This window comes from Hypomesus transpacificus, unplaced genomic scaffold, assembly GCF_021917145.1.
Source record: "Hypomesus transpacificus isolate Combined female unplaced genomic scaffold, fHypTra1 scaffold_380, whole genome shotgun sequence".
Taxonomy (NCBI): Eukaryota; Metazoa; Chordata; class Actinopteri; order Osmeriformes; family Osmeridae; genus Hypomesus; species Hypomesus transpacificus.
In genome coordinates, this window is record NW_025813901.1 from 4422 (window position 1) to 30000 (window position 25579).

A 25579-nucleotide genomic window follows, 5' to 3' on the forward strand; every position below is an offset into this window, starting at 1 on the left:
ATTAAATCGTCTGAGATTATTATCAACGTAGTGCTTATCTAATTCGTTTGCGTCTCCTGGAGATAGTGTTCCCCAAACAAATGTCGTCTCCAGGTAGCCTTATATGCCACACACAAGGACAACCTAAAGGTGGAAGTATTTTCATTGTTTACTCGCTGACCAAATAATTATCCAGGCTTTACTGAGGGGCGCCTGACGGGAACGTGACGTGTCTGTCGGCCTGCCTGGCCTGTTACCCCCGGCGGAGGTAGCCGTCACGGATCAGAGAGATATTGTCTCCCACTTCGCCCTAATGGAGTCTATTAGCGGCCGGCGCTGCGCTGTCTAAACAACCACGCCGCGCCGTGCGCTTCTGGATGCGCAGGGAGCCCCACAATTCAATTTTTACGTGCCGCTTTCAGGGGTAGTCAGCCATCAGACCAGGGCAGAGAAAGGCAAAGTGAAACCTTTACATTTTTTAATCTGAACTTTCTGAGATGTAATCATTTGCAACTCCCATAACTTTCTTGAACTGAATTTTGGCAACTTTTGGCTTAAATTGCTGTGCGTTGTTGTATGGGTCATAGCAGGGGGTTAGGGCTGAGTACAGATAGAGTTTAAATATTTGGACTCGATTTCTGGAGGGCAAACGGACATTCATGTGTTGCTGTTTAGAAGATAGACGATTTAATCGGACAGTGAGATTATTAGCCCATTTGTGGCCCACAAACCTAACTTTCGTACGTTTATATGGGCGGGCTTATAAGCCTACGGTAGGCTATTTGATAACCATTGCATTTGAACTATTGAGTTCCCAAACAAGTCTCAAATAGCTAAGTATATGAAATATAAGGCCTACACCAGTCAATAAAATCACACAGGCTGATACAAACTGCCTTGCCTGCAGATTTTGATTTTCAAATTTAGAACACACACACAAGCACACACACACAAGCACACAAGCTTAATTGAGCAAATAAAAATGGTTATAATGTTTTGCTACTATTTCAGCAACTATATAGTCAAAAGACAAATTATATAAGATCACTTCTACATTGACAAAATAGGCTTACTTTCTATTTGAATTTTGGTTATTTATCCTGTAGGCTGTTATTTTAGTTGTTTAGGATGAACTGATTCGTATAGGCTATAATTCATAAATGTGTGTAGGCCTATTTGTATATTTTGTTTCATGAATTTAGCTGTTGTATTGGTTTCAATTACGTTTCATGTTTGATTAAGGAGCATAGGTCTATATAAAAACTTAATTATATTTATGCATTAACAAAACTGGATTGTATATTTTAATTGTGAACAGAACGATTTTTCACAAAACGTAAAGAAGAAAAAAATAATTTCAAAAGGCTGTATCCGTTTTACTAAATTTTACTAATCATTTGACGCATATTGAAATGAAAATGTAAAAAAAAAAAAACGTTTAAAAATAAAATTTAAAATTCATTAGACTATTTCAAGACTAATTTACATACATTCTCGTGGAACTTTCCGCGGCATCCGTTGCTAATCCAGTTGTGGAGTGACATGAACGCGCCACCTGTTGCTTTGACGTAAAATAATTGGCCAACATTAATCAAATCAGACGTTCTCACTGGGGCTGGCCGGAGGTCTCTGTGTGCAGGTTTAGGAGTGGGTCGACAGGGTCAGTTTTAACACAGTTTATGGCAACAAATATACAAATCGGATTTATTAATAAACAGTAACAATATTTTGGACACACATAATCTTCATTGCGTCTGTGCGTGAATATATTTTATCTAACAACTTGATCGTTTATGGTTAGGACTAAACCAAGGTCAAAGGAGGGGGTGTGGGCAGAGCCATGACGTTTGTCTGTTCTGACCTCTGAGTTCTTTAAGCAATGAGTCTGCACTACACCTAGTCCTTGGGGTTTTGGTAAGCCATAACGATTGTTGTCGAAGGCTTCTTACCTTGTTAAAAACATCCTAATCGTCCATTATCCAGCACAAACAAAACAAACCGACCATCAAATGGACACTCTCAGTTAAGTGCAAAGGGCGTGTTTACGTTGAGAACGCGGGCCTCCCTTTCACGCTCTCAAATGGGCCGTTGTGGACGAGGCACTCGGCGGGCGCGAGGCCTGGGAGGATGGGAGGAAGATGCCCCAATCTAAACAGCTTCAGCGGATCGAGATGATCTCGTCTCGCTCCCTTCCCCTTCTCTCTCTTTCTCTCTCTCTTTCTCTCTCTCCCTCTCTCTCTTTCTTTCTTTTTTTCTTTCTTTCTTTTTTTCTTTCTTTATCTCTCTCTCTCTCTTCTCTCTCCTCTTTCCTCTCTCTCTCTCTCTTTCTCTCTCTCGCGGTTGTACACGGGAACCAAGCTAGGTTGTTCCACCCAGGCTGGCGCCTGTGTACTTGGACACAATTGACAGGTGAAGAGGTGTAGCATTTCCTTTTGTTGCTCCTTCATCATTCAGCCCCCTCCTTCCCGCTCTCTAAAATCTATCTCTAAAACCCTAAAAGTGATAGCGATATAGAAATGAGCAAAATGTGGATATATGTGGAAAAGCTGTTCCAGTGAAATATCAAAAACTTCTCACAGTTTTCCTATTAATCTAATCGGAGTGTTCTGCGTCTTCTTTTTATTTATTTTAATAACAAATCAATCCGTGGATGCAGGGGCTTATACAATTATATGACAGGGGGAGCATACTGCATAATACATAGCAACTCTTCAACAGGCAAACATGGCAAATGCGGTGTTTTGAGTATCTTCTTTCGTTTTTTGTTTCAATTATAAATATCTGCAACATTTATGACAACATATTTAAATTACTTTTGCAATATAGCTTGTTGACTCTGTGTCTAATCTAAATGACATGATTTCAAAGAACTCAGGACGCACCAACAACTCTCCTCCAGACGTCTGAGAGGTCCGCGCGCTCCGTCATGGACGTCACGTAGCGTCGGATCTGGAAATGAGACTTGCACGGGATAATGAGGTGAGAAAATATGAGGTCTGCGTTTTCTCCGACTGCGCTTGGGTTCTCTCAACGCTTTTCCTCCTCTCCTCTCTCCTCAATTATCTCTCCTCGCGCCTCCTCTCTCCTCAATCCTCTCTCTGCGCGCGTCTCATCTCTGTTTGGAAGCTAAGGGCGCAGTCTGTAATAATAAACTTAGTGACAAAGTGTCAGGAACTACACTGCTACACCAGAGGTAGTACAAGTAATCAAAACAAGACAGAGGTGATAATAATGGCGTTATAGACTATCAACTCAAACACAGATAAAACTTCCCCCCATTGAATAAGCAATGAGACACTTTGACATTATTCGTGTTGATAATAATCCAACAGGTATTTCAATGCAGGCAATTAGGTTACTGTATTAATCATTCATATTTAATATTTGATCAAAACAAACATCATTGTGTTATGTTGAATTATGAGCTATTTGTTTCATCAGAGCACAGTTTTTGTTTTTTAACAGTATGTATGTTAATAAAGTGATTATAATAGTGTTTGTAACAACCCAAAAGATATGGGGCCGTTTTAAGGAGTCTGTGCCTAAACATAGCCAATCGATAATATAAAGAGACAAACTAAGCGTAATGTTATTCTTCTCAAAGATAAACCCTATCTATATTTTAATGTAATAGTGTACAGGCCTGCATAGCTTATAGGGCAACATAGCGTAATGTAATCCTACATTTGGATTTCCTCTAGTGGAATACCACATTAGTTACAATTCGGCCTTTGCTGAATGTTACCTTGTGGAACACACACACAAACGCTTTAGAATAAAAAATATATATAGGATACACAAGTGTTTGTTACAAGGCCTAAATTACCTTAAGTGTTTTTTTAATGCTGCTGTCCTGACCTTTAACAAAACGAATGCCAACCCAACATCGGTTTTGGTTGGCGTCGTTGGATTTAATGCTTATTTAAACAAAATGGACACGATGGCTTGAGTCCCGTTTGCCAGTCTAAACACTGTCGACCGGCGGCCTTGTTTGGCGCTTGTTTGGCACCGTTTTTACGATCGTCCTGAATTACAAGAGGACATTACAGTAGTGATGATGATATAGCTACCAAGAATTCGAATGCGCGCCGGCGTGTCTGGGTCAACCACGGCTGCGCTTCATCGTTGACTTCGCCTACATATATCTTTTTGTTTCCGCCGACCTCTTCCCGTAGGGTCACGCTGCCAGAAGACCAGTGTACAGTGTTTCATCACATCCGTATTATGGTTTTGTGTGGCGCTAAAAGGTTCAAACTAAACGACAGAAAAATAAAATCTAACTTTAGCTGTAAAGTTGTGCTCAGTGCAATATGGCTATAATCTGACATGTTTGACATTCATTTATTCAGCAACATCCTTCTCTCTGATACACACACACACACACACACACACACACACACACACACACACACACACACAGTCACACAAAAAGACACCCTACAGAGCGAGAGGTGACTTTTTCTGTCATAGAGTCCCAACACCATCCACAGCATACATTGGTATCTGCCTTGCGTCGGCGGAAGAAAAACCCAGTGAAAGACGTGGAGAGGAGTGTGTGTGAGTGAGAACGCTAGAACAGGCCGCGAGGTGACAAGCTCAGAGGGGTCCCTCTAAAACGGAAAGGGAACTGATACGGACCAGATTATATTGGCTAAAAACGTCAATCAGTTTTCCTTGAGGAATTTTAATTGCCCCAGGGGCCCTTCTTATCACCCCACGGGGGGTTATTAATATACTCCACGTGATAAGGGAGGCAGAGTTATTAGCCAGCTACTGTGGTTAGGTTCTTTGTATGTTTATTAAATCGTCCATATAGTTAAAGCATAATTCTACAACAATGTCTTTAGCGTCTTTGACCACTGTCCGAGGCCACAGAAGCAGTCACGAGAGACGTCAGCATTCAGAGCCACTTTGAAACACTCTGCTGTTGGTGTAAGCAGTGTCCAGGACGTTCCACACTATGTGCACTGTCTGAATGTCCCTTTGGATACAAGCGACTGCTAACTGAACAAAACGTACTGATGATGTTTAAATCTGGTGCCACGTTTAAAAGAATGTGCCCATATTCTGAGTTTAGTGTTTTTAGTTTGACCTGTCAAATTACGCAACAGTACTTGCACTGTATTGTAAGTATGATATGTCTACCTAAGTGTAGGGGGATATTCACTAAGGGGCCTTTCTAGAAGTCGAACCGCCAGTTTTGCACACAGTGTTGGCAATTATGACGGTGTCTCTACCGGCACGGCTGTGCGTAATAGTTCAAATTGACGTATTAGACCTACGTTTAAATACCGGCGATGAAAAGCTTTGCGTGATCACAGTCACATTTACAACATGATTTCGGAACACTTAAGTATTAAATGTAATAAATGTTCAATTTTAAGTGTTCCAATTTACAGAGTCAAAAATAGTGCTTTGAATCAATTACATGTAGGCTATCGCCACGTCATCCATTGACACATTTAAATGTTTAATGGCAGAAACCTATGGAACATGGAAACCGGGATTGGAAAGTGGTGGTGGTGGTGGTGGTGGTGGTGGTGGGGGGGGGGGGCATTAGGGCAACGGCATCAGGCTCCCAAACCCCTGAAAGAGGCGGGTCAATCAGGTCTTCAACATATTCAAACAACAAGGCGATTACACTGGTTCATCTGCACCGCCTCTCTGTTTCAGACATCCCGCCCCAGCGGAGTGACATCACGCGGCGCAGCGAGGGGCTTCGCCCTGTTCCAACTCCAGTTACAAAAACAGACATTTTAGCTGTCATAAAGGAGACACGCTGGCCTGCACCGACTTTCCCGGACTGTGTAGCCCACTCCATTGCCCCGTCTAACCCGGGATGGCGTGTACGTGCGTGTCAGTGTGTGTACGAAGATGAAGCCTCAATTCCGGATTAGCACACCTCCGGTTGCCACGACTTTAAATCTATAACTTCGTTAAAAAAGTGGAGTGTATGTTACTCAGCGGGGTTCATTTCCTTGGTGCGCGCGAGCAGGACCTGGATGGCATAATGCTCCCGAGCCCTCTCACCTCGACGCCGTTCTCAGTCAAGGATATTCTGAAGCTCGAGCAGGAACAGCAGCAGCAACAACAATCTCAGCAGCTCCAGTCGCGCCACTTGGACCACCAGCACCTCCCGTCCCACGCGCAGCACTTGCACCAGCAGTCGCCCCACCAACAGCACTACCAGCTTCCGCCGTCCTGCATGCTCGCCGGTGCCGGGGAGAGCCCCGCGTTCTCAGACGGGGAAGATAACCTGGCTTACCTCAGCTCGCTGGCAGTCCGGGACGGGCACGGAGAGGCTAGCCTGTCCCCAGAGATGTACGTCCACTCCGGTCTAGGGCACCTGAGCGACCCGAAGCTTGAGGTGGAGCTGGAGGAGCAGGGCACAAGTGAGTTCTGGAGATGACTTATGTAGCTCGGTAGCCATACAAAATGTGTAATGTTGTCGTAATTTCAGACAAAGGAAAGTATATCAGGCATCTGACTATATATCCTGAAGCTCGTAGGTTGTGTCTCTGGTGAAGAAAAGGTCTGCATGCATGTCAAACTAGAATCCACTGCAAATTCGATTTTTATTTGTATTTGACATCAATAAGGATGACGGTTAACGTAAATAAAACTATGACAAGTATTGGTCACTTTGGTTAAATGGGCTTCTATTTAGGTATTATATTTTGACATGAAAAGTTAGATCTATGACCGTTGATCTGTTTTTTTGAATTGGCCATTGTGAATGAGATTAAATAGGTTACAGAGAAATTATACTCTCATCGTACCAAGATACAATGCTTATGTTGAAAGTGTGGACGAATGAATTATGAGTTTCGAAATGTCAAACAGTTCTTAGTGGATAAACCATTCTGGCCGTAAAAGTTTTATGATATGGCGCATAAGTGAACAATGGTTTTAAGAGGCCTTAAAAGTAAACGACACCCAGAAGTAGTCTGCATAAACAGTCTAAGTAAACGTTGTGAAAATAACTAATGTCTTTGGACGTGATGGATCTGTTTGTACCTGGTTTCTGCTCTTGACTGTTATTTATGGACGATTTCAAACGAAGTTTGAATTGCACTTGTAGAACGTGCATGCTATTTGAACGTTCAGTCTTGGAGCATATGTATTTATTGGCAGTGAATTATTAAGAGACTATTCTTGTGGTGTTTAAAATCTTCGTTAAGCCTACGTTATTCAGACTACAAATAAATACATTATTAAATTACAAATTATCAAATTGGAGGGAAAAGCCGCGCGGTGAATACAAATAGGCAACGACTTATCTTCATGGACTCCAGAAATGTTTACGTCTCATTTGAACCCACAGAGAGCTGCGGCGTGTCTTCCAAGCCTCTGGAGGGTGGGGAGGACGGCGGGCAGGGAGACTCGGAAAGGCCGACCAAACAGAGGACCAGGCGGAAACCTCGAGTTCTCTTTTCCCAGGCTCAGGTCTTCGAGCTGGAACGGCGCTTCAAGCAGCAGCGCTACCTGTCCGCCCCGGAGCGGGAGCACCTGGCAAGCACTCTCAAACTCACCTCCACGCAGGTCAAAATCTGGTTTCAGAACCGACGGTACAAATGCAAAAGGCAGCGACAGGACAAGTCACTCGAGCTGGCGGGCCACCACCACCCTCCCCCACCGAGGCGAGTCGCCGTACCCGTCCTGGTCAGGGACGGGAAGCCCTGTCTTGGTGGTCCACAGAACTACAACGCGGCCTACGGATCGAATCCCTATAGTTATAACGGATATCCGGGTTATACATACAACAACCCAGCTTACAACAGCAACTACAGCTGCACGTACACAAGCATCCCTGCTCTACCGCCCACCACCACGGCCAACGCCTTCATGAACATGAACTTGGGCAATATTGGCGGCCTGAGCGCTTCGCCTCAGCCACAAACGCACCAAGGAGCTACGGTGACGCCGTGTCAAGGGACATTGCAGGGGATCCGAGCCTGGTAAAGGCCCCCTCGTGACCGGAATCTAAGTTTTATCGAGCTTTCAGCTTTCAAATGGATCCATTTTATTCCTTAAAGAAAAAGTGTGTTATTTTTGTTGCAGTATCTCGGAAACAGTGTTGATTGTATGTAGTTAGGCCTGACTGATGATCTGGTTATATTCTGATATGTCAGCTTCTCTCTCGTTCACCGGTAAACGCCAATTGAAATGTCACCATACATTACAGTTTGGTTGGATTTTGGGACAATTCACGATGACCAACAGCGTCGCCACTTATGGTGCTGTAATGGAATTCTGTAATGGAAGAATCAAGTTTTCCAGGCAAGTTTGGATGACGTCAAACTTTGAACTTGATGACTGTGAACCACTGAGGCCGATACAAATCATGGTTGCTCACGTGCGCACTGGGACGCCTAATATTGCCCTCAGTTCTACGCATAGGTGCTTTAAAAAAATCTAAACTATTTTAATTATTTGATAATTCGATCAAATATTTTTGCTAGCATTTCCCAATATGAAACAAGAAATCTCAACGACAGACATATACAGAATTTCCTGCTCGCATTTGGAATGTGATTTGTAGTGTATTTTACTCTGAACTGCACGAGTACCTGTTTATCCGGAAGTGACAGTTTTATATGGAATCAGACACAGCCTCGACGCCTAAACATGAATAAAATTCTGTTGAAAAACTAAGAATTTACTTTCTAAAATCGAAAGAATCCCATACTATCATATCATAAAGCTATTTGGCAAGTGAACCTTCAATGGTCCATTTTCTTGGGAATGAACGGCTGTTCTTTTAACGCGCGTGCTGCGCTGGTGCTTTTAGTTATGTCAGTATTCCATTATATTATATTTATATATCTATAAAACTGAATCAAAATGTAAAAATGAACTGTTTTTCATTCATTAAGTTGGGTGAATGTGGAACACAACCACAGAACCCGTGACCCACGCTAGTCTTCCTCGAATCATGCAGCGCCTTGCCTTTCTTTACTAAAACAAGAAAAGACATGGATATTAAGATGAGAAAAATATACCCTTTCTTCATGGAAGATTAAGCGGAACAAGTGTCTTAGTATTTAAGGGAGAATAACATTAGGACAACGAGAACAAAACACACACAGAACAACGACAAATGTACGAAGGTGTGCATGGGCTTCCTCGAGAAATGCTGTTTTATTTTATTTTATTTAATAATAGTATTCTGAACATGGATTCGGACTGGTGGTCCTAAAGGAGCTTTGTCGAAGCCTCTTGTCATTCTGAAAAGTGTCGCGCGGGGAGGCGGTTGGAAAGGGCCGGGCCACAGGCACACTCGAATTAATTGTCAGGGTGCCAGGCGGTGTGAAAGGGGGAAGTTATTCTCCAATTGAGGGCCTTTAAGGACGCGATTAGGCACCTAAAATGCCCTGAAAGAGGTAGCTCGAACAGGGCTGGAGAGCCCGAATAATGGGCTTTATTGGATACGCGGACAAAAGGTGTGGGGTAGGCAGGCCCGTGCACTCAGCAAAGACAAAGAAGCCCAGGGGCTGCGAGATTGACGTCCTAATATTCCAATTTGAGGCACAGGCAGTGCGTTATTTTAACTGGCTGTTCTATACAACGGAAAAAAACGTGTTCACTTTTGTTCGGTTTTAGGGGGGTTTTGTTCCCAGAGAATGGGTCTCTGATTTGGGGCGGAGATCTCGAGCCCCAACCGTGATTCTCTGGGGCAGCCGGGGCTGCAGAAAAGTCGACGGGGGGCAGGGGTGTGAAAGAGAGGGTATTATTGCTACAAGTTTCACCATTTCTAATTCTTAAAATGAGAGGGAGAGAGAGAGCTATGGGAGAGGAAATAAAAGGAAGCTGGGAAGTGGACTGAGAAGCTCACAGTAGTTTGCTTGTTTTGTGGGGAAAATAGAATATTACTTTTAGGCTATACGCATGCAGAGAAACTCATCAGTCAACATTACAGTGCTCACACCTGCCCAGAAGTCATGTAATTCATGTAGCCTGATTCTACAACGGTGGAAGACATTATGAAACAACATTTTGTTTACATTCAAGTTTCATATTTAAAAAAATAATAATTATATTTTATCTACCAAGCACATACATGGAATGAAAAGAGACAGTGAAATATGTCTCATAAAGTCAGCCATGGCGGTTATACCGGAATGTAAAAATCTTTAACTCTCTTTATCGTTCTCTCTGTGGGAAAACTTTAGCCTTGCATACCAGGACGGGCTGGGAGCGAGAGGAGAAATAGAAATTAGCCAGACACGCGCAAGCAGCGGTTCAGACCAAAGACATTAACCAGACGAGCCGCAGCCGTCACAGAACCCTCGGATGGGCTCGCGGAGGTGAAGCTCGTGTTATTACTGCGAAGAGCTAAAGCATCCGAAGCACATAAAGATTGGGAGCGCGAGGGAGGAACTGCGGGCTACATGAACAGCTCGTGGGAAAGGTCCAGCAAAGCTGTCTCGAGCATTGCGTTATTGAGACATATTCTAAGGGAGTAGAAAACGTTAAACGTTGGAAATATTTTGAGAATCATTAATGTTAGGACAAACCGGACATTCTTTGGCAGTTTTTGGGGCATTGACCCTAAAAATACATTTGGAAAAACGTAGGCTATTTACCCTTTGATGTGCATACAGTAAGTAGGGCTACATGGGAAATGTTGATATCCTGTCAACATAGCTACACTTAATAAACATACCAAAATACAGGATTTAATTCAACCATATTTTTCAGTCATTTAAACCTTCTTTAGCCTAAATTTTTAAGACCTAAAAAGGATGGAAATTACAGTAGGCCTATGCTTGAGATTCACACACACACCAACATACACACAAACAAACACACCCACCCACACACAAACTGATACAAGACGATCAGCCACATCTCTTCGGCTCAGTGTTCCCGAGATAAAAATCTGCAAGTAAACTCATACTGTTGTTGGTAACAATGTAAGGACTGTATTAACCTCTCGGGGCTCTATCGCGGGACCTTCAACTCTTAATCTCGTGTGGGTACAAAACAGATTTAGAGCAATCAGCCAAACCCTAATGCTCAAACGCAACTAATGGGGATTAGAAACGCAAACAAAGGGGAATCTTTTTGGCACCGGACAGATAAGCAAGAGATTCTTTACACCGCTACACCGGCGGCAGGAGAGGAGAGGAAAGAAAAAGAGCACGCTGTCACTGTGGAACCGGCACTTGATGCTGCCTATGTAAATAGAGTTGGCGACATTAAGGCGTCGCCTGGCGGGGACTGGACGCGGCCTGCACTGTCGCAGCGGGCGTGGCGTTGACGTCTCTGATGCCTATCTGTTCCAGAATCCTAGGTGGAGGTTCGAAATTCAGAGCGTGCTGGAGCTTGTAGAGCGAGGAAGGGTTGAAGTAAACCGATTCAGGCCTATCTTGAACGGCATTTAATTTATTAACAATAGGCCTATGTCTATATTTAGCCTTTACATAGCATACTTTAGTTAATTCTTTTTACTTTTTTTTTTATTCTTTTCTATTTCACATTAATTTGGGCTATATTTTAGACGTTGAGATTTTCCAAATTTAAGATTTTATTTCAGTTGCATAATTTCCCAAAACACTGAAATCAGCTTCCGACCTTTCGTTTTCACTTTCCCTATCTATTTCACACACACAAACACACACACACACACACACACACACACACACACACACACACACACACACACACCTCTCTTCACATTAAGATAAACTGCAATCGTGACCACAACCGCAATACAGTGTGGTTTACTATAAAATACAAATCAATCATCCCTTTCTATGGACACAGCTGTATGTGTGTGTGTGAGTATACGTGTGTGTGAGTATACGTGTGTGTGAGTATACGTGTGTGTGGGTTTTAGCCTTAGCTCCTATAGCCCCTGTAGAGAAAACCCCGGATGTGGAAGAGCGCAGTTCCTATAAGTCACATCATGAGTGGAACTCTTATATTTGGCTGCGGTTTATACAAAAGACAACTTTCTCTGTTAACTATGATCTGTATAGGCCTATACCGCGAGAGGGGCTTATGGTTTGAAAAAAATGGGATCATATTTGAAAAACGCAAAAAACTTGCGGTGGAGTCTACAGTTGTCTTTACATAGAGAAACTTCGTAAATGTTCAAAATATAGAACGGGTGGATCTTCTAGAAGCTTCACCTGACAAGACATGTCCAAACAGTGCGCGCTCCTATTCGGCTACACGCACGGCAAAAAAACACCTCAAGGGAGGTAAGGAAGGAGCAGACAGAGAGCTGTAAAATCACTGAGAGAGAGAGAGAGAGAGAGAGAGAGAGAGAGAGAGAGAGAGAGAGAGAGAGAGAGAGAGAGAGAGAGAGAGAGAGAGAGAGAGAAAGAAAGAGAGATTAATGGTGAATTAATTGAATGAAAGCCAAATGCGCCTTTCGGATTGTGTAGACTAGAGTTAACAAGGTTGATGTCGAGATGTCGTCGCATTTCAAATCTAGCCCCATACGCTGTCAACAAGCGCCCACGGGCTACGTAAACTTTCGTCCAACATTGGGAAATGTCTTTTTAACGATTTTTCTGTGCCAGGGCTGTGATCCAAGTTTTCCTGTGGTCTCGCACTGTGAACCAGAGAACCCAGACTCAAAGACCCCCAAAAGAGAGAGTTAAGATCGTCCATCAGCCGCAACCATCTAAATATTTATCTATTCTGATGCACATGATTGCGAGTCATATGTTCTGGGTCAAAACATTACGAGTTTCTGGGGAAATAATCTTCTGGGAACAATTTATTCAATGATGACCCACGAAAACGTCAGTTGACATAGCTAAAACTAACATGAAGCAATGCATCTTACTGCTTACCCACCAAAATATCTTGATAAACTACACGGCCCGGTGCTCTCAATGGCCCATCCAGTAGATTTATTGTGGCCTCTTGGTGCGCTCTCAACCCACTGTCGCCACCTAGCGGTGCGTTAAGTATAGGCACGGAGTCTCCAGAACATTGCAAAGGCCTAATCATTAACAGATCTGTGTTAAAAGCAGCTGTTTGTCTGGTTGCGGTAATCCTTTAAGTCTAAAGCCTAAACCCAGTCCTAACAACAGGGTAAACCTAAAACCAAACCGTTAATCAGTGTGTTGGTTTTGGAAAATGGCAGCACGCTGACACGAGCATGAGAGATTTGTAGCTTGTTGTCCGGATTCCTAACATCAAGTTTCAGGGTGTGCCAAAGGGTGACATCGATCATCTCACAGACATGTCTCGTGTTGAACATACATCATCACGAAGGAACAGTCTAGGTGTTCCAGTGCTAACATTCCCGTGACACGCGCCATACCACCAGGGTTAATCATGACAAACGTGTGTTTCCACATCCTATATAAAATTACGGTATTTGTTTAACCTTCAATTGGAGCGTTCTAGACGTAGGGGCTCAGATAGACAACGTATAACCCATTTAGACCACAGTTATTCACCATGTATCAAATCACTGAAACACCCCTCCTTTGTTCAGCTTTCAAGCCTAGCCTATAGGCCTTGCACGAGGAGTCCATCCCAACCTATCTCTCACACACACATGCGCGCGCAAGCAAGCACACACACACACACACACACAGCCTCCAGTGCCTGACCACCGACCCGCTGTCAAAGCTTTCAGCGTGCGCCTCGCAGACGAGGTCAGGCCCCCGTCTGTCACAGAAATGCCCCTGGTCGCCGCTCTACAACACAGCGCGTGGTGTGTAACGTTCGCTAAAAGGAAAACACAACGGCAGGGGTAAACTGAGTAGAAAGACTGCGGTCTCAGTGTGTAGGCCCCGGGGAATGACAACAAACAGGAGGCCTCGAGTGAAACTGGATCCGGTGTAGTGAAGCAGTAAGAGGAATGCCGGTCACGGTCTACTTCCTACTGTGTCGGTGTTGGTCCGGATTTCAACCGTCTGGGTCGCCGTGATTCATAGCCTATACACGGCCTGACACAGGGAGCGTATAGCCTCTCCTGACTGGCGGCTACCAAACGGCTTCTTCAAGGCTCGGTTATCTAATGACCACTGAAAAGGGGGGGGGGGGGGGGGGGGGGTACAACATGGGCTTGTTGAAACATTGCATTTTAAAACTATTTTTTGTAATTGATTAATACAAAAAACATTTATAGATGTGTAAATATTGATAAAAATAAAGAGACGTACAGTCGTGGTTTCGTTTCTCTCAGCGGGATCGCCAGCACCAAGAGAAGACCCTGCTTCTGCGAGGAGCTGCCATAGCGACTTTATTTACAATTCACAGATAATACAGGAAGTCTTCTCTATACAGGAAGTAGCTTCTATTTATGCTTAAAGTTTTGTATTTTTCTTTCCATCGGTATGCTTGCGTTCCACACACACACATTATCATCCACATCTAACTCGCTCTGCATCTTAAGCCTGTTCAGTCTTTGGTTTCTAACCGTCAACATGGCATTCGGCAAGAAAACAAAAAATCTTTTTTAAAGTCAATTGTTGTTTGAAACAGTCTTTCCCCCATTCAATCCATTCGCACCCAAGTAAAATAATTTCTCTACCAAATGCTTCCATTCCAATGAATAACGTCAGGGCTTTACCTGTGTCAAGATGTGCAGTTCAATGTAAAACCCATTAGGTTATTCCACAGTAAGGGTCATGCCAAAATTACTTTGTTTACATATTGCCTATACAGGTTGACTTTATTACAAAGCACACCTGAGCAGACAAAGAATTTTGAAGATTTATGTGTGTGTGTTCTATAATCAACATTAGGCTACCATTCTAAGTTATATGGCTTCGAAAATGACAGAACTCGTGAGTTATGATTGTGCGTTGGCTGCATGGCGGCTGTTTCAAACAAGGCCAAGTGTTGGAGTAGTAATAATGTTACTCAAGTTACTCAACAAATAACTGGCTACCACAGACATTAATTTGGTTACTTAACTCTGCGGCCGTTACCTGGAAGTGCCAAAAAGCTGTGCATCTTTCCAGAAATTATGCTCCCACTAAGGCATTTCGTGTAGCGCCTTTACTTTTTCTATCTGAAAATATGCTCATCTCCTGCCGCACTTAATCAAGCATACTATCACACACACCACTGCCACACAGGTCAAGGAAGGAGCGCATTTCACATCAAAATGGCTCCCCAGTCAGATTTATACACGACCACGGCAATATATTATTCCGAATCATGTCGATGTCTTCAGAGATGAATGTGGTAAGTTCTGTTAATTTATATTAACTTGTATATTACAATTTATTTTCCGCTTTCATGAGGACAAGATCATAAAACACAGATGTCATCCTCCGAATAAAAATGTGTCTCGTTTTATGAACGCATGCTCAAACCGTGATAAAAGACGTTCTCAATCTTTTAGAAACCTCAAAAATCCTCCATTAAAAATGTACACACACTTGCAGGTTCTGTTCCAACATGTCTGCTTATAAACGGAGCCCCCTGCCCACCAGCACCCCCTGGTGGCCGCTGAAGAAAATTCAGAGATATACGTTCCCAAATTAAAGTGCGCGTTTCTCAATGTATGTCTACATCCTATTGGTTTGGGGAAGGAGGGGTTCTTCTCTACAGTGAGAGAATGCAGTGAGAGAGAGAGAGATCATGTGTATGTGTGTATGAGTAAGAGAGAGGGGAGGTGTGGCAACTTTCTGTTAGCTTTCACACATCTCCAAGAAGAGAAACTCTTCAGTCGGCCATATGGATTGAAGCCCGTCGTCTTCCTCCTCCTCCTCCTCCTCCTCTACTTGTCGGAGTCGCGGTCTCTGAGCCGCCTCTCGTAGTGACGCTTGGTGATGAGGTACTTGAAGAACTCGTACACCGACCAGCTGATGGCGGTGGAGGGCATCTGGTAGATCACCCTGGCCTGGACGCCCTTGAAGAACGCCTGGGCCCCGCCCATCCTGTACACCGTCCTGAACGCCTCCCCCAGCCCCGAGATATGGCGCCCCCCTCCTCCTCCACCTCCTCCGCCTCTGGCCGTCGCCGCGGCAACCCCCTCCCCCCCGGCGGCGGCGGCGGCGGCTCCCTCGGCCGTGAGCGCCAGCGCCTCCTGCGTGTTGAGCAGGGTCTTGCACACGTCCAGCGGCGTGGTGGCGGCGGCGGCGATGGCGCCGGCCAGCGCCCCGGACACCACGTGCGAGGAGGGGTTGTAGTGGCGCAGAGGGTTGAGCAGCTCCTGCAGGTACTCATAGGTGATGAAGTGCAGCGCCTGGAAGGGCACGTTCATGGTCAGCTGCGTGGTGTAGCTGCGGTAGAACGCCGCCGGGCCCTCGCCGCGCCACGCCGCGCCGATGCAGTCCAGCACGCCGCGGTACGGGGAGTTGTACATCTGCATGCGCTGCTTCACCACTGAGGGGGGAGGGACAGGAGAGGGGGAGGAGGGGGGGGGGGGGGGGGGGGCGGGGGAGGGAGAAGGGGGAGGAGAAGAGGTGAGAGAGAGAGGGAGGATGGGGGGGGGGGGCAGAGGAGGGAGAAGGGGGAGGAGAAGAGGTGAGAGAGAGAGGGGGACGGACGTGGGAGAGGGGGGAGGAGAAGAGGTGTGAGAGAGGGGGGGGGACGTGGGAGAGGGGGGAGGAGAAGAGGTGTGAGAGAGGGGGGGGGGGGTGAGAGAGGGAGGAGGGTTAGAACGTAGGAGTGTAAATGACTTGATCAACAGGTGGTGTGACAGAACAGTCTCAGAGCTCCCTCTAGTGGTGGGTTTAGAAAAGTGCAGCATCACTGGGATTAAATCTGTTGTGTTGGAAGGAGAGGAGCTGTGTTTGTGTGTGTGTGTGTGTGTGTGTGTGTGTGGGGAACAAGGTTTACCTTCAGCTGGGTTCATGACTGCATCATGGAGCACTGTGGCCATACAACCTGCCATTCCTGTTGTAGAGAGAGAGAAGAGGGCGAGAGAGATAGAGGAAATGAGGGAGAGAAGGGGGGAGGCAGAGACCAAGATGGGGAGTGTGGGGGAGAGAGAAATGAGGAAGAGATCGGGAGGGAAGGAGAGGAAGAGGGTGGATTAGGTAACTGCTGGCAGATACCATTCTCATGAATCACAAACCTCAGAAATATTCCTAAATATACCACACATAAGTGTGTACAACTGTGTGTGTGTGTGTGTGTATCTGTATGTGTGTGTACATGTGTGTGTGTATCTGTGTGTGTGTGTGTACATGTGTGTATCTGGGTGTGTGTGTGTGTGTGTCACCGTTGGCGAAGTGGCTGTTGGCCCCGGGGTGCACGGCGTCACTGAGGGAGAACTTGATCTTCTCGTAGCAGGCGAAGTAGAGCGCGTGCGCTGGCCCCGCCCCCACCGCCATGACGTTCACGCCCCTCACCGGCCGCCACACCCCCTCCGTACGCACGATCTGCCGCAGGGCGTCCATCACGTTCCTGTACCGTGCTCCGGGCTGGGGCTGCAGGCTCTGCATCCTGGTCTGGAAGGGGGGGGGGGGGGGGGGGGGGTGAGGAGGGGGAGAGGAGGAGGGAAAGGGGTGAGGGGAGAGAGAGGGGTGAGGGATGAGGAGGAGGGGTGAGAGGGGTGAGGAGGAGGGAGGGTGAGAGGGGTGAGGAGGAGGGAGGGGGAGGAAGAGGGGGGAGAGGGGTGAAGAGGAGGGGGAGGAGGGAGAGGGGTGAGGATGAGACAGGGAAGGTAGAACAGTCAGCTCTCAGTCCAGACAGGTGTGTGTGTGTGTGTGTATGTGTGTGTGTGTGTGAGACAGCTAATGACACAAGAGAGCAAGGCAGGGAGGGACTCCTAAAAACAGCCCCCACGAGGGAACTCAATGAACACCAAACCCCGTCACAAGAGCCTGGCTCAGTCCACATTCGGTCAAACTTCCCAAGGACAAGTTGTCATGCAGCGACTGATACGAGATGACCGTCGGCTAATGAATACAAATGTATACGGAAACACATGGTGTGGATGGTGCAATTCCCACATTTCACAAACAGTGAGTCATGTGACGGGAAGAAAAACCCACAGCTCTCCACCCCTAAGGGAAACTCCAAACACTCTTCTGGTAAATGAGGATTGAAAGGGAGGGAGGGATGTGTCACACACACAAAACACAACGCACACTCTAACCCGGGAAGTGTTGCCAGGACTGCACAGGCCCCCTGTCTGTCCACAGAGACGTCCAGGACTGCACAGACCCCTGTCTGTCCACAGAGACGTCCAGGACTGCACAGACCCCCTGTCTGTCCACAGAGAAGTCCTGGACTGCACAGACCCCCTGTCTGTCCACAGAGACGTCCTGGACTGCACAGACCCCCTGTCTGTCCACAGAGACGTCCAGGACTGCACAGACCCCCTGTCTGTCCACAGAGACGTCCAGGACTGCACAGACCCCCTGTCTGTCCACAGAGACATCCAGGACTGCACAGCACGTTCCTCACATTCAGGGCCCCTTACACAGTCACCATGCTGACATGACACACACACACACAAACACATGTGTGTGTGTGTGTGTGTGTGCGTGTGATCCAGGTCTCAAGGTCCCCACCATGGTCCAGCCCCACCCTCTGCTCTCACTCATTCCAAGACAACAGACAGAGGTGGTGTCATGCTAACTCCCCCCCCCCCTACATCCCGTCAGAGCTACACCTTTCTGACCCTGGATGTTCTGCTGTACTACATGCATCTGTACACTGCTTTGGATAAAAGCATCTTGTTATGATGTACATGCAAACAGAGAAACATCAGCTGTTCCACTCAGTAAGCTGAAGAAAACACAGGTTTTGAATCTCATTAAACTGATGACAAGAGATCCTAGCCTCCGCTTCTAGAAGGTTCCACCCAGCGTTCCAGAACCACGCGGAACATTCTGGAACCTCTGACCCCGGGGTCATCTGACAAAGGAGGAAGAACAAGAAGTTTAAAAAAAAAAAAAAAGAACACACGGATATGCTCCGCCGATCCTTATCTCGAGAGAAGACTAGCTTAGTTAGTGACCTGGAGATGGCTATCCAGGGCTGTCTGGCTTCTCTGAGCCGGCTGGCTTCTCTGAGCCGGCTGGCAAGACAGCTCTGGGGGAAGATGGCACCCAGAGTGGATGAGAGTACCTGAGAGCCAGCACTGCCAGGTCAGGAGAGGGGAAACCCTCAGCATTAACCTCAAGTTGCCCACACCTCCGCCTGCGATCAAGCTAGCGAGGGCAGCAGGGCAGCATGTGAAGGGCGGAGGTTGCGTAAAACGCTGAACAGGACACGGTCGAGGTCATTACGCCACATGTACCCTACAGCAGCACTGTGGGAGACGATAGACTGGGATTTCCGAGATGAAAGGGCCCGTCGAGAACCAATAAGGAAACGATTGACACACAAGGAAGCGATGCGGTTCTTGAAGACAAGGAAGAAGTTGTTTGCTTACAAAGAGCCCTGTGACTTACTACAGGGAAAGGCTATCAAAACCAGATCTGTAAAGGGCTTCTCATCCACAGTTGTGTTCTGTAGAAAGAACAATGTAAGACAACAGCCAACAAAGTACAAATGTACGTACAAACTTACAGCAACAGCACAACAAGCCTTTATGGTGCAGCTTGGAACTATGCATGAGAGAGTGAAATAGAGAGAGTGAGGTAGGAAGAGAGAGAGGGAGTGTGTGAGAAAGAGTTAGTTAGAAAGCAAGTGTGAAGAGAGAGGGAGGTAGGTTGGAAGAGAGGGAGTGTGTGTGTGTGTTTGTTTGTGTGTGTGTGAGAGAGAAAGATAGTTAGAAAGAGACAGTGTGTGTGTGAGAGAGAGAGAATCAAAGAAAGAGACAGAGAGAAAGAAACAGAGAGAGATTGAGTGAGAGAAAGAAAGACAGTGAGACAGATAGAAAGAGAGAGATGCCACAGAGAGAGAAGAGAGGGGTATGGAGAGGAGGGGGGCATTCCAGCCCAGGTCATGTGATCCAGGACCAGCGCAGCAGGACATGTCCTCAAGCCCTGAGGTTGGCTGAGTGAGCCAGGCTCTTCCCCAGACCCAAGAGGCCCAGCGTGGGCTGAGAGGCCTGTGCAACACCCCCTGACTGCCTGGATACCAGTCAATGAAAGCGAAGCCAGCTTCCTGGACAAGTCGCTGTGTTTTGTTTCAAGTTTTCCAAGCACAGATTACGTCTGGCTTAGATAAAACAATAGTTCCTTTCTTTGGGCCAGACAGCTAGCCTGTGTTCCTGAAAACAAGTTTGGTGGCTGCAACGTAGAATCTCCTTCTTAGTTCAATCCTGGCTAACTAGGTTTTACATAGCAGGTTAGCTATTATACCTGTCATAACAGCAAGAAAGGAAGGCGACTGAACAAGACAAGTGTCCAATTATGACGATGCTGGTATTACGGTATCTCCCCGGGGAAATTGTGACAGACCGTTTCAGTAATTGCAAGGTCCCTACAGCCATCATTTGTCAATTTAGACGGTGAGATAACATTATTGCGGTTGTTAAGCGTAGGAGTCACTACGGTAAAGCATCGAAACAACCATTTTTACAGTTACAGTTGGTCACACTGAGCAGCTGGCATCCCCTCGCTTCTCCACTCCTAAAGCTAAGTGTCGTAACCTGAACCGCCTTTTCCTTCACCGTCATAGCATGTGCTGCTGGCGCGCAACCGGCGGACTGGTGGCTAGCAACATCCCTGACAAGCTAACTTGTTCTTGTGGACAGTTTTGGTTTTGAGCAGTGACTTGTCGCCAAACAGTCTGACAAGCCCCGATAGCTTTCTATAACAGTATCACCAACAATGCCAGCGATAGGTTCAAACCATACTTTCTTTATCCTCCAAATGTGACATCTCTGACCTCGGTAGCAGCTAGCTAGTTAGCGACTCAAATCGGGCTGCTTAACGGGCCTAGTAGATTGCTACTTGGCTATCCACGGTTTATGTAACTATTCACCAGTTGCAGTATTGAATAAGGTGATCACCTCTAACAACACTGTGTGCAGTCCCAGTGATACCGTTGAGTAATGTTAAGATAGCCGGTTAACACTACCAGTAAACATTAGTTTTCACTTCCACAACACGGTGAAGGTGAATGGCTAGTTAACTGTGGAGCGACATATCCAGTAACAGTGTCCTTTCCTGGTCTGATGCTAGCTAAAGTTAGCTACTAGTCAAAACTAACTGATAGCACACAGAATATCCACGTTACCAGTTATCAGTATAATTAATCACCACCAACTGTTCGCGGTCACGGGTGCCAAATCGTCTTCCGTTTTACCTTGACACAATCAATGGGGTACATGAGGCAGTGTTCCATGATTCCAGCCACGGCACCCGCCAACATGTGTGTGCTGGTAGCTACACCTTGAGGTAGACCCTCATAGTCAATTTCAGGCTCGGTAGCCGTGGTGGGTTCGGGAGCAGGGCGATGCATCGCCACAGCAAAGTCTTTTTCCCCCGTTATCCTGGGCGGCGTGAGCCCTCCAACGATTCCCCCCGTAGCGTTCAAAATCCTGCCGCCCAGCCATCGGATGTCCGCCCCAGCTGCAGCGCCTGTGACCCCGCCGTCAGCGCTCGTCGTGTCCACGGACATTCGCCGCCTGGACACGAAACCATCCGCTTCCATTCGAAGGCTCGGCTGTCCAGTCAGTTACAGGCGGCTGGTCCTCGAAATATCTCCCTGGAAGTCAACCGCCCGATGTTTGGTTATTCGAGGGCGTCTGGTACCAGCCGACAGCGGACTCCCCAGTGCGTAACAGCAGGGGCAAGGGGAGGGACTCAAGGCAAGCTAATCTTCACTGAGTGCGGAGGATGATGGTAAGGGGGCTTGTCTGTGACTCGTGCTGGAAACTGTCTCTTAATTGGACAAATATCCAGTCAGTCATTCATTAGATCCACACGATTGGTTGGTTTGACGTTGTTGTTCACGGGATGAGGCGGGCAGTCGAAACAAGCTGGCAACGGAAGGGCAGTGACAGATTTGTAATGTCCCCTTTTCGTAACCACGACAGTCACGTGTTTTACCGTAACTGGTTATGAGACCTTGGCCAACTGACCAAGCTAGGAATTAGGGAATTACTCGGTTGTTGTTGAAACGAAACTGAGTGGTCAGGCCAACTTTATTGTATACCTGCCAGACACTCAAAAGTAAACGGATAAGATAAGATATGCCTTTATTCGTCCCACAATAGGGAAATTCGGGCATTGCAGCAGCAAAGTGGACAGAAGTATACAAACAATTTACAAAGTAAATACAAGATATTATAAAAAAAGATAACACCTGTTGCATATGGAGACCAAATATAATTAAACAAGTATAAATATTGTACAGTAGTTATTGCACTTTAAGTGTGTCCGTGAGTTATTGTGGTTATTGTGGTCCATGAGTCCTGTGTGTGTTTGTGTGTGTAGAGCAGTACTGGTTGTATAGTGTCACAGCAGCAGGATGGAAGGACCTGCGGTACCGCTCTGCACTGGGGGAAGGAGCGGTTTACACCAAGTATTATGCAAACAAGCACTGTAAAATGTTAAAGTTTAGTACTAGGCCTTGTACATTTTACTTAAATATTGTGACAATACTTTCACAGCTGCGAGTCATAGACTGTGCATGAACGTGTGTAAATTAATAAAAGTGGTTATTGTGTACATTCTTCTTGCAGCGGTGCACAAGTGTTTACAAAAATATTTGCAAACGTTCTTCATTATACCACAAGGTAGCGTCGTTCAGAACCTGGACAGCGTTTTGGTTCCGTGACGTGGCCCTTTCACCGGATATACGTCACCCTAACATTCGCAGATAAGAAGTGCTCTGCCTTTATCCTTCCCCTGTGTGATCGATCACTGTAAACGGACTTTCAAATGATTTTGTTATTTAGGAGTAGGACTATCTACAAGTTATCCACTGAACGTGCTGTAGCAATGGCATGACAAGCAGGGTTAACGGTTCAAAGGGAGAGCATTTGCGTTAAAGCGGCCACATATGGATATATTGGCAGGCAGCTGGTAAGTGAATTTTACCATTCACCGGAAACCGGTTATCAGTGTGTGATTCTTTCATCACTGTCGATATATTCTATACAATGTATGGATACGTTATTAGTAGTTGGTTGTCATTAAAAGTAACCCGTTTTTTTGTTGATAGGGTTCGTACTCAAGACAACCTAATTGCGACCTGCTATACTGACGAGCCAAGAGTTTACATAACATTTCAGATCACCCAGATTAGAAGTGGGTATAGGCCTACTGTACATTAAGGTGTTACTTTATGGCAAATTAACTGTTTTACTATAAATCAGACAGAGCTGAAACGAGTCAACTTAACCCATTTCCCCCCTACACTCCCTTTCCCAACTTCCCCCTTTCTCGTTCCCGCCCCCCCCCCCCCCCCCCCCCCCCTCATTATTTTCTCTCTCAGCACGTGAAAGGAGCACCTGTGTTCCACGTAGAAGATCGCCATGAGGAGGTGACAGTGAGTTGACGATCTTCCGCGGACATATGGCAAGGTAATCACACTGATATAACCGAGGTGCCCCACAGCTTTTCAAATGTGACATTTTACAAAAGGACGAGCACTGTTTAGCGTATTATTAATATTTGTGTGTTTTACGAGAGTGTGTATAATATTTGTTGTTGCCTGCCGGCGTGCGTGCCCTCCCGTGTGTGTGTGTGTGTGTGCGTGCGTGCCCTCTCGTGTGTGTGCCCTCTCGTGTGTGTGTGTGTTCCTCTCCCCTCAGGATCAGTTTCTCCTGCCTGCCGGCCTCCTGGTACTGCAGCGTGTCCCTGCTGTCGCTGGGCTGCCTGCCCAGGCAGAGGCTGCTGTTCCTGGGCTTGCTGGTCTGTTCCTGCCTGGCGCTGCTGGGTCTCTACCAGGCTCAGCCCTGGGGGGCTCAGCACCGCGGCGGCCGCATCAACAAGTGAGCGATGGGCCTCCCTGCCTGGTTGCCCCCCCCCCCCTCCCCCTCCACCGTCACTGACGTTTGCTTGAAACGGATTGTTTTGCGATACGTGTTTGAAAATTCTACTTAGAAACGAAGTTGGATTCAACCCTGCTCCCCTCCCCCTGCCTGCCTGCCTGCCTCTCCTTCCCCTGCCCCCCCTCCACCACTCCCTCCCCTCCTCCCACTCCCCCTTCTCCCCCTGCCCCCACTCCCGCCCCCCTCCCTCCCCAGGTACCTCTCCATCGTGGAGACCATGGAGGCCACAGACGTCAACAATGCAGTGCTGAACTATGGGATAGTGGTGGACTGCGGCAGCAGTGGCTCCAGGGTGTTTGTGTACTACTGGCCCCCCCACAACGGGAACCCCCACACACTGCTGGACATCAGGCAGATGAGGGACAGAGACCGCACCCCCGTGGTCAAGAAGATCAAGCCAGGTGAGGAGCCACTCTGGGGTCAGGGGTCAGCAAGTGGACTTGTTCCTGTTGCTGCTGCTGTTATTGCTGCTGTTGTTGCTGTTGTTGTTATTGCTGCTGTTGTTGTTGTTGACGTTGTTGCTGCTGCTGCTGCTGTTGTTGCTGTTGTTGTTATTGCTGCTGTTGTTGTTGTTGACGTTGTTGCTGCTGCTGTTGTTGCTGTTGTTGTTATTGCTGCTGTTGTTGTTGACGTTGCTGTTGCTGCTATTGTTGTTGCTGCTGGTGGTGGTGGTCATCACTCCTGTCCCGTTTTTAATTATCACTCCGACAACCAGTGTTAGATTTGGGGTGGGTGGGTGCAGGAGATATGGTGGAGATTAGGAGGTTGTGGTGGGTACAGACTAAATTGAATACAACTTCATTTATTAGGGGGTATCTATAATAAGTATTTGGGTATCTGTACAATAGTACTGTGTGTTAAAAGTCCAGTTGAGCCTAGTTGTCTTGTCAGCGACTGCAGGACGCCCTCTCAGTCCCTTCTGCTGCATCAGCTCCCCTGTGCCGGTTAATGATTGGTTGAACACATTCAGACACGTGTCCAGTACTCTCTGCTCTGCCTATCTGCCCCCACCCTCTCCCGTCCAAGGTCCTCCCTCCCTCACCCCTCCCTCCCTCACCCCTCACCAGAGCAGATTAGATACGAGCAAGAGCAGAATGTTCTCTGTGAAGTGGCACTTTGCATTGGCTACCTGGTGGCTGTGACTGTGCTCTGTGACCTGCTTCAGTAACCCTCCCTCCCTCCCTCTGCTTCAGTAACACATGACTAGTAACCCTCCGTCCCTCCCTCAGGTATCTCCACCCTGGCTGAGGCTCCAGACCGGGCCAGTGACTACCTCCAGCCTCTCCTCAGTTTCGCTGCCGCCCACGTCCCTCGGGCCAAGCACAAGGAGACCCCCCTCTACATCCTGTGCACGGCCGGCATGAGGCTGCTGTCTGACGGGTAGGCCCCCTGCTGAGAGCCCCTGTGACCCCTGGAGGGGGCAGCTGATAGCCCGGAACCATCCTTCTCTCTCTCTCTCGCTCTCATATTATCTCTCTCCATCCCTCATATTATCTCTCTCCATCCATCCTGTCAATTCTGACAGTCCTCTCTCTCTCGCTCTCATATAATCTCTCATTATCTCTCTCTCTCGCTCTCATGTAATCTCTCATTACCTCTCTGTCATTATCTCTCTCTCCAGTCAGCAGTCTGCCATCCTGGAGGACCTGGTGTCAGACGTCCCTAAGGAGTTTGACTTCCTGTTCTCCCGCTCCCACGCAGAGGTGATCTCTGGGAAACAGGAAGGTGAGAGCAGAGCATTCTGGGATAGCGGTGGTTGACTCGTTA

The 25579-nt window shown here is 46.9% G+C and overlaps 3 protein-coding genes across 6 annotated transcripts in view; 2 read left to right on the forward strand and 1 right to left on the reverse strand.

Annotated features, from left to right (window-relative positions):
• Positions 1 to 5668: 5668 nt before the first annotated feature.
• nkx2.3 (NK2 homeobox 3) lies at positions 5669 to 8766 on the forward strand. Its single transcript, XM_047016456.1, has 2 exons — positions 5669 to 6371; positions 7304 to 8766. The coding sequence occupies exons 1-2, from the start codon at positions 5933 to 5935 to the stop codon at positions 7939 to 7941; spliced, it is 1077 nt and encodes a 358-aa protein (XP_046872412.1). The 5' UTR covers positions 5669 to 5932; the 3' UTR covers positions 7942 to 8766.
• A 5356-nt stretch (positions 8767 to 14122) lies between these two features.
• Positions 14123 to 21648, reverse strand: slc25a28 (solute carrier family 25 member 28). Its single transcript, XM_047016458.1, has 4 exons — positions 21118 to 21648; positions 17132 to 17360; positions 16747 to 16803; positions 14123 to 16290 (listed from the first exon to the last, which is right to left on the reverse strand). The coding sequence occupies exons 1-4, from the start codon at positions 21463 to 21465 to the stop codon at positions 15683 to 15685; spliced, it is 1242 nt and encodes a 413-aa protein (XP_046872414.1). The 5' UTR covers positions 21466 to 21648; the 3' UTR covers positions 14123 to 15682.
• A 955-nt stretch (positions 21649 to 22603) lies between these two features.
• Positions 22604 to 25579, forward strand: part of LOC124464563 (ectonucleoside triphosphate diphosphohydrolase 7-like) — an 8129-nt gene continuing 5153 nt past the window's right edge. For 3 of the 4 annotated variants that reach the window (XR_006955739.1, XM_047016459.1, XM_047016461.1), the window contains exons 1-7: positions 22604 to 22841; positions 22981 to 23066; positions 23254 to 23341; positions 23573 to 23752; positions 24008 to 24213; positions 25042 to 25192; positions 25434 to 25537. Coding sequence is in view for 3 of the 4 variants with exons in the window: in XM_047016459.1 (XP_046872415.1) it covers positions 23334 to 23341; positions 23573 to 23752; positions 24008 to 24213; positions 25042 to 25192; positions 25434 to 25537 (649 nt within the window). In the remaining variant the exon portion in view is untranslated. The remainder of the gene's footprint in view (positions 22842 to 22980; positions 23067 to 23253; positions 23342 to 23572; positions 23753 to 24007; positions 24214 to 25041; positions 25193 to 25433; positions 25538 to 25579) is intronic. The other variant, XM_047016460.1, reaches the window with a different exon arrangement.

Coding starts and splice junctions, on each gene's coding strand:
- nkx2.3 (XM_047016456.1), top strand. CDS start 5,933: ATGTTACTCAGCGGGGTTCATTTCCTTGGTGCGCGCGAGCAGGACCTG. Junction 6,372..7,303: donor GCTGGAGGAGCAGGGCACAA/GTGAGTTCTGGA, acceptor TTGAACCCACAG/AGAGCTGCGGCGTGTCTTCC.
- slc25a28 (XM_047016458.1), bottom strand. CDS start 21,465: ATGGAAGCGGATGGTTTCGTGTCCAGGCGGCGAATGTCCGTGGACACG. Junction 16,804..17,131: donor CAACAGCCACTTCGCCAACG/GTGACACACACA, acceptor TCTCTACAACAG/GAATGGCAGGTTGTATGGCC. Junction 16,291..16,746: donor AGTCATGAACCCAGCTGAAG/GTAAACCTTGTT, acceptor CTCCCCCCTCAG/TGGTGAAGCAGCGCATGCAG.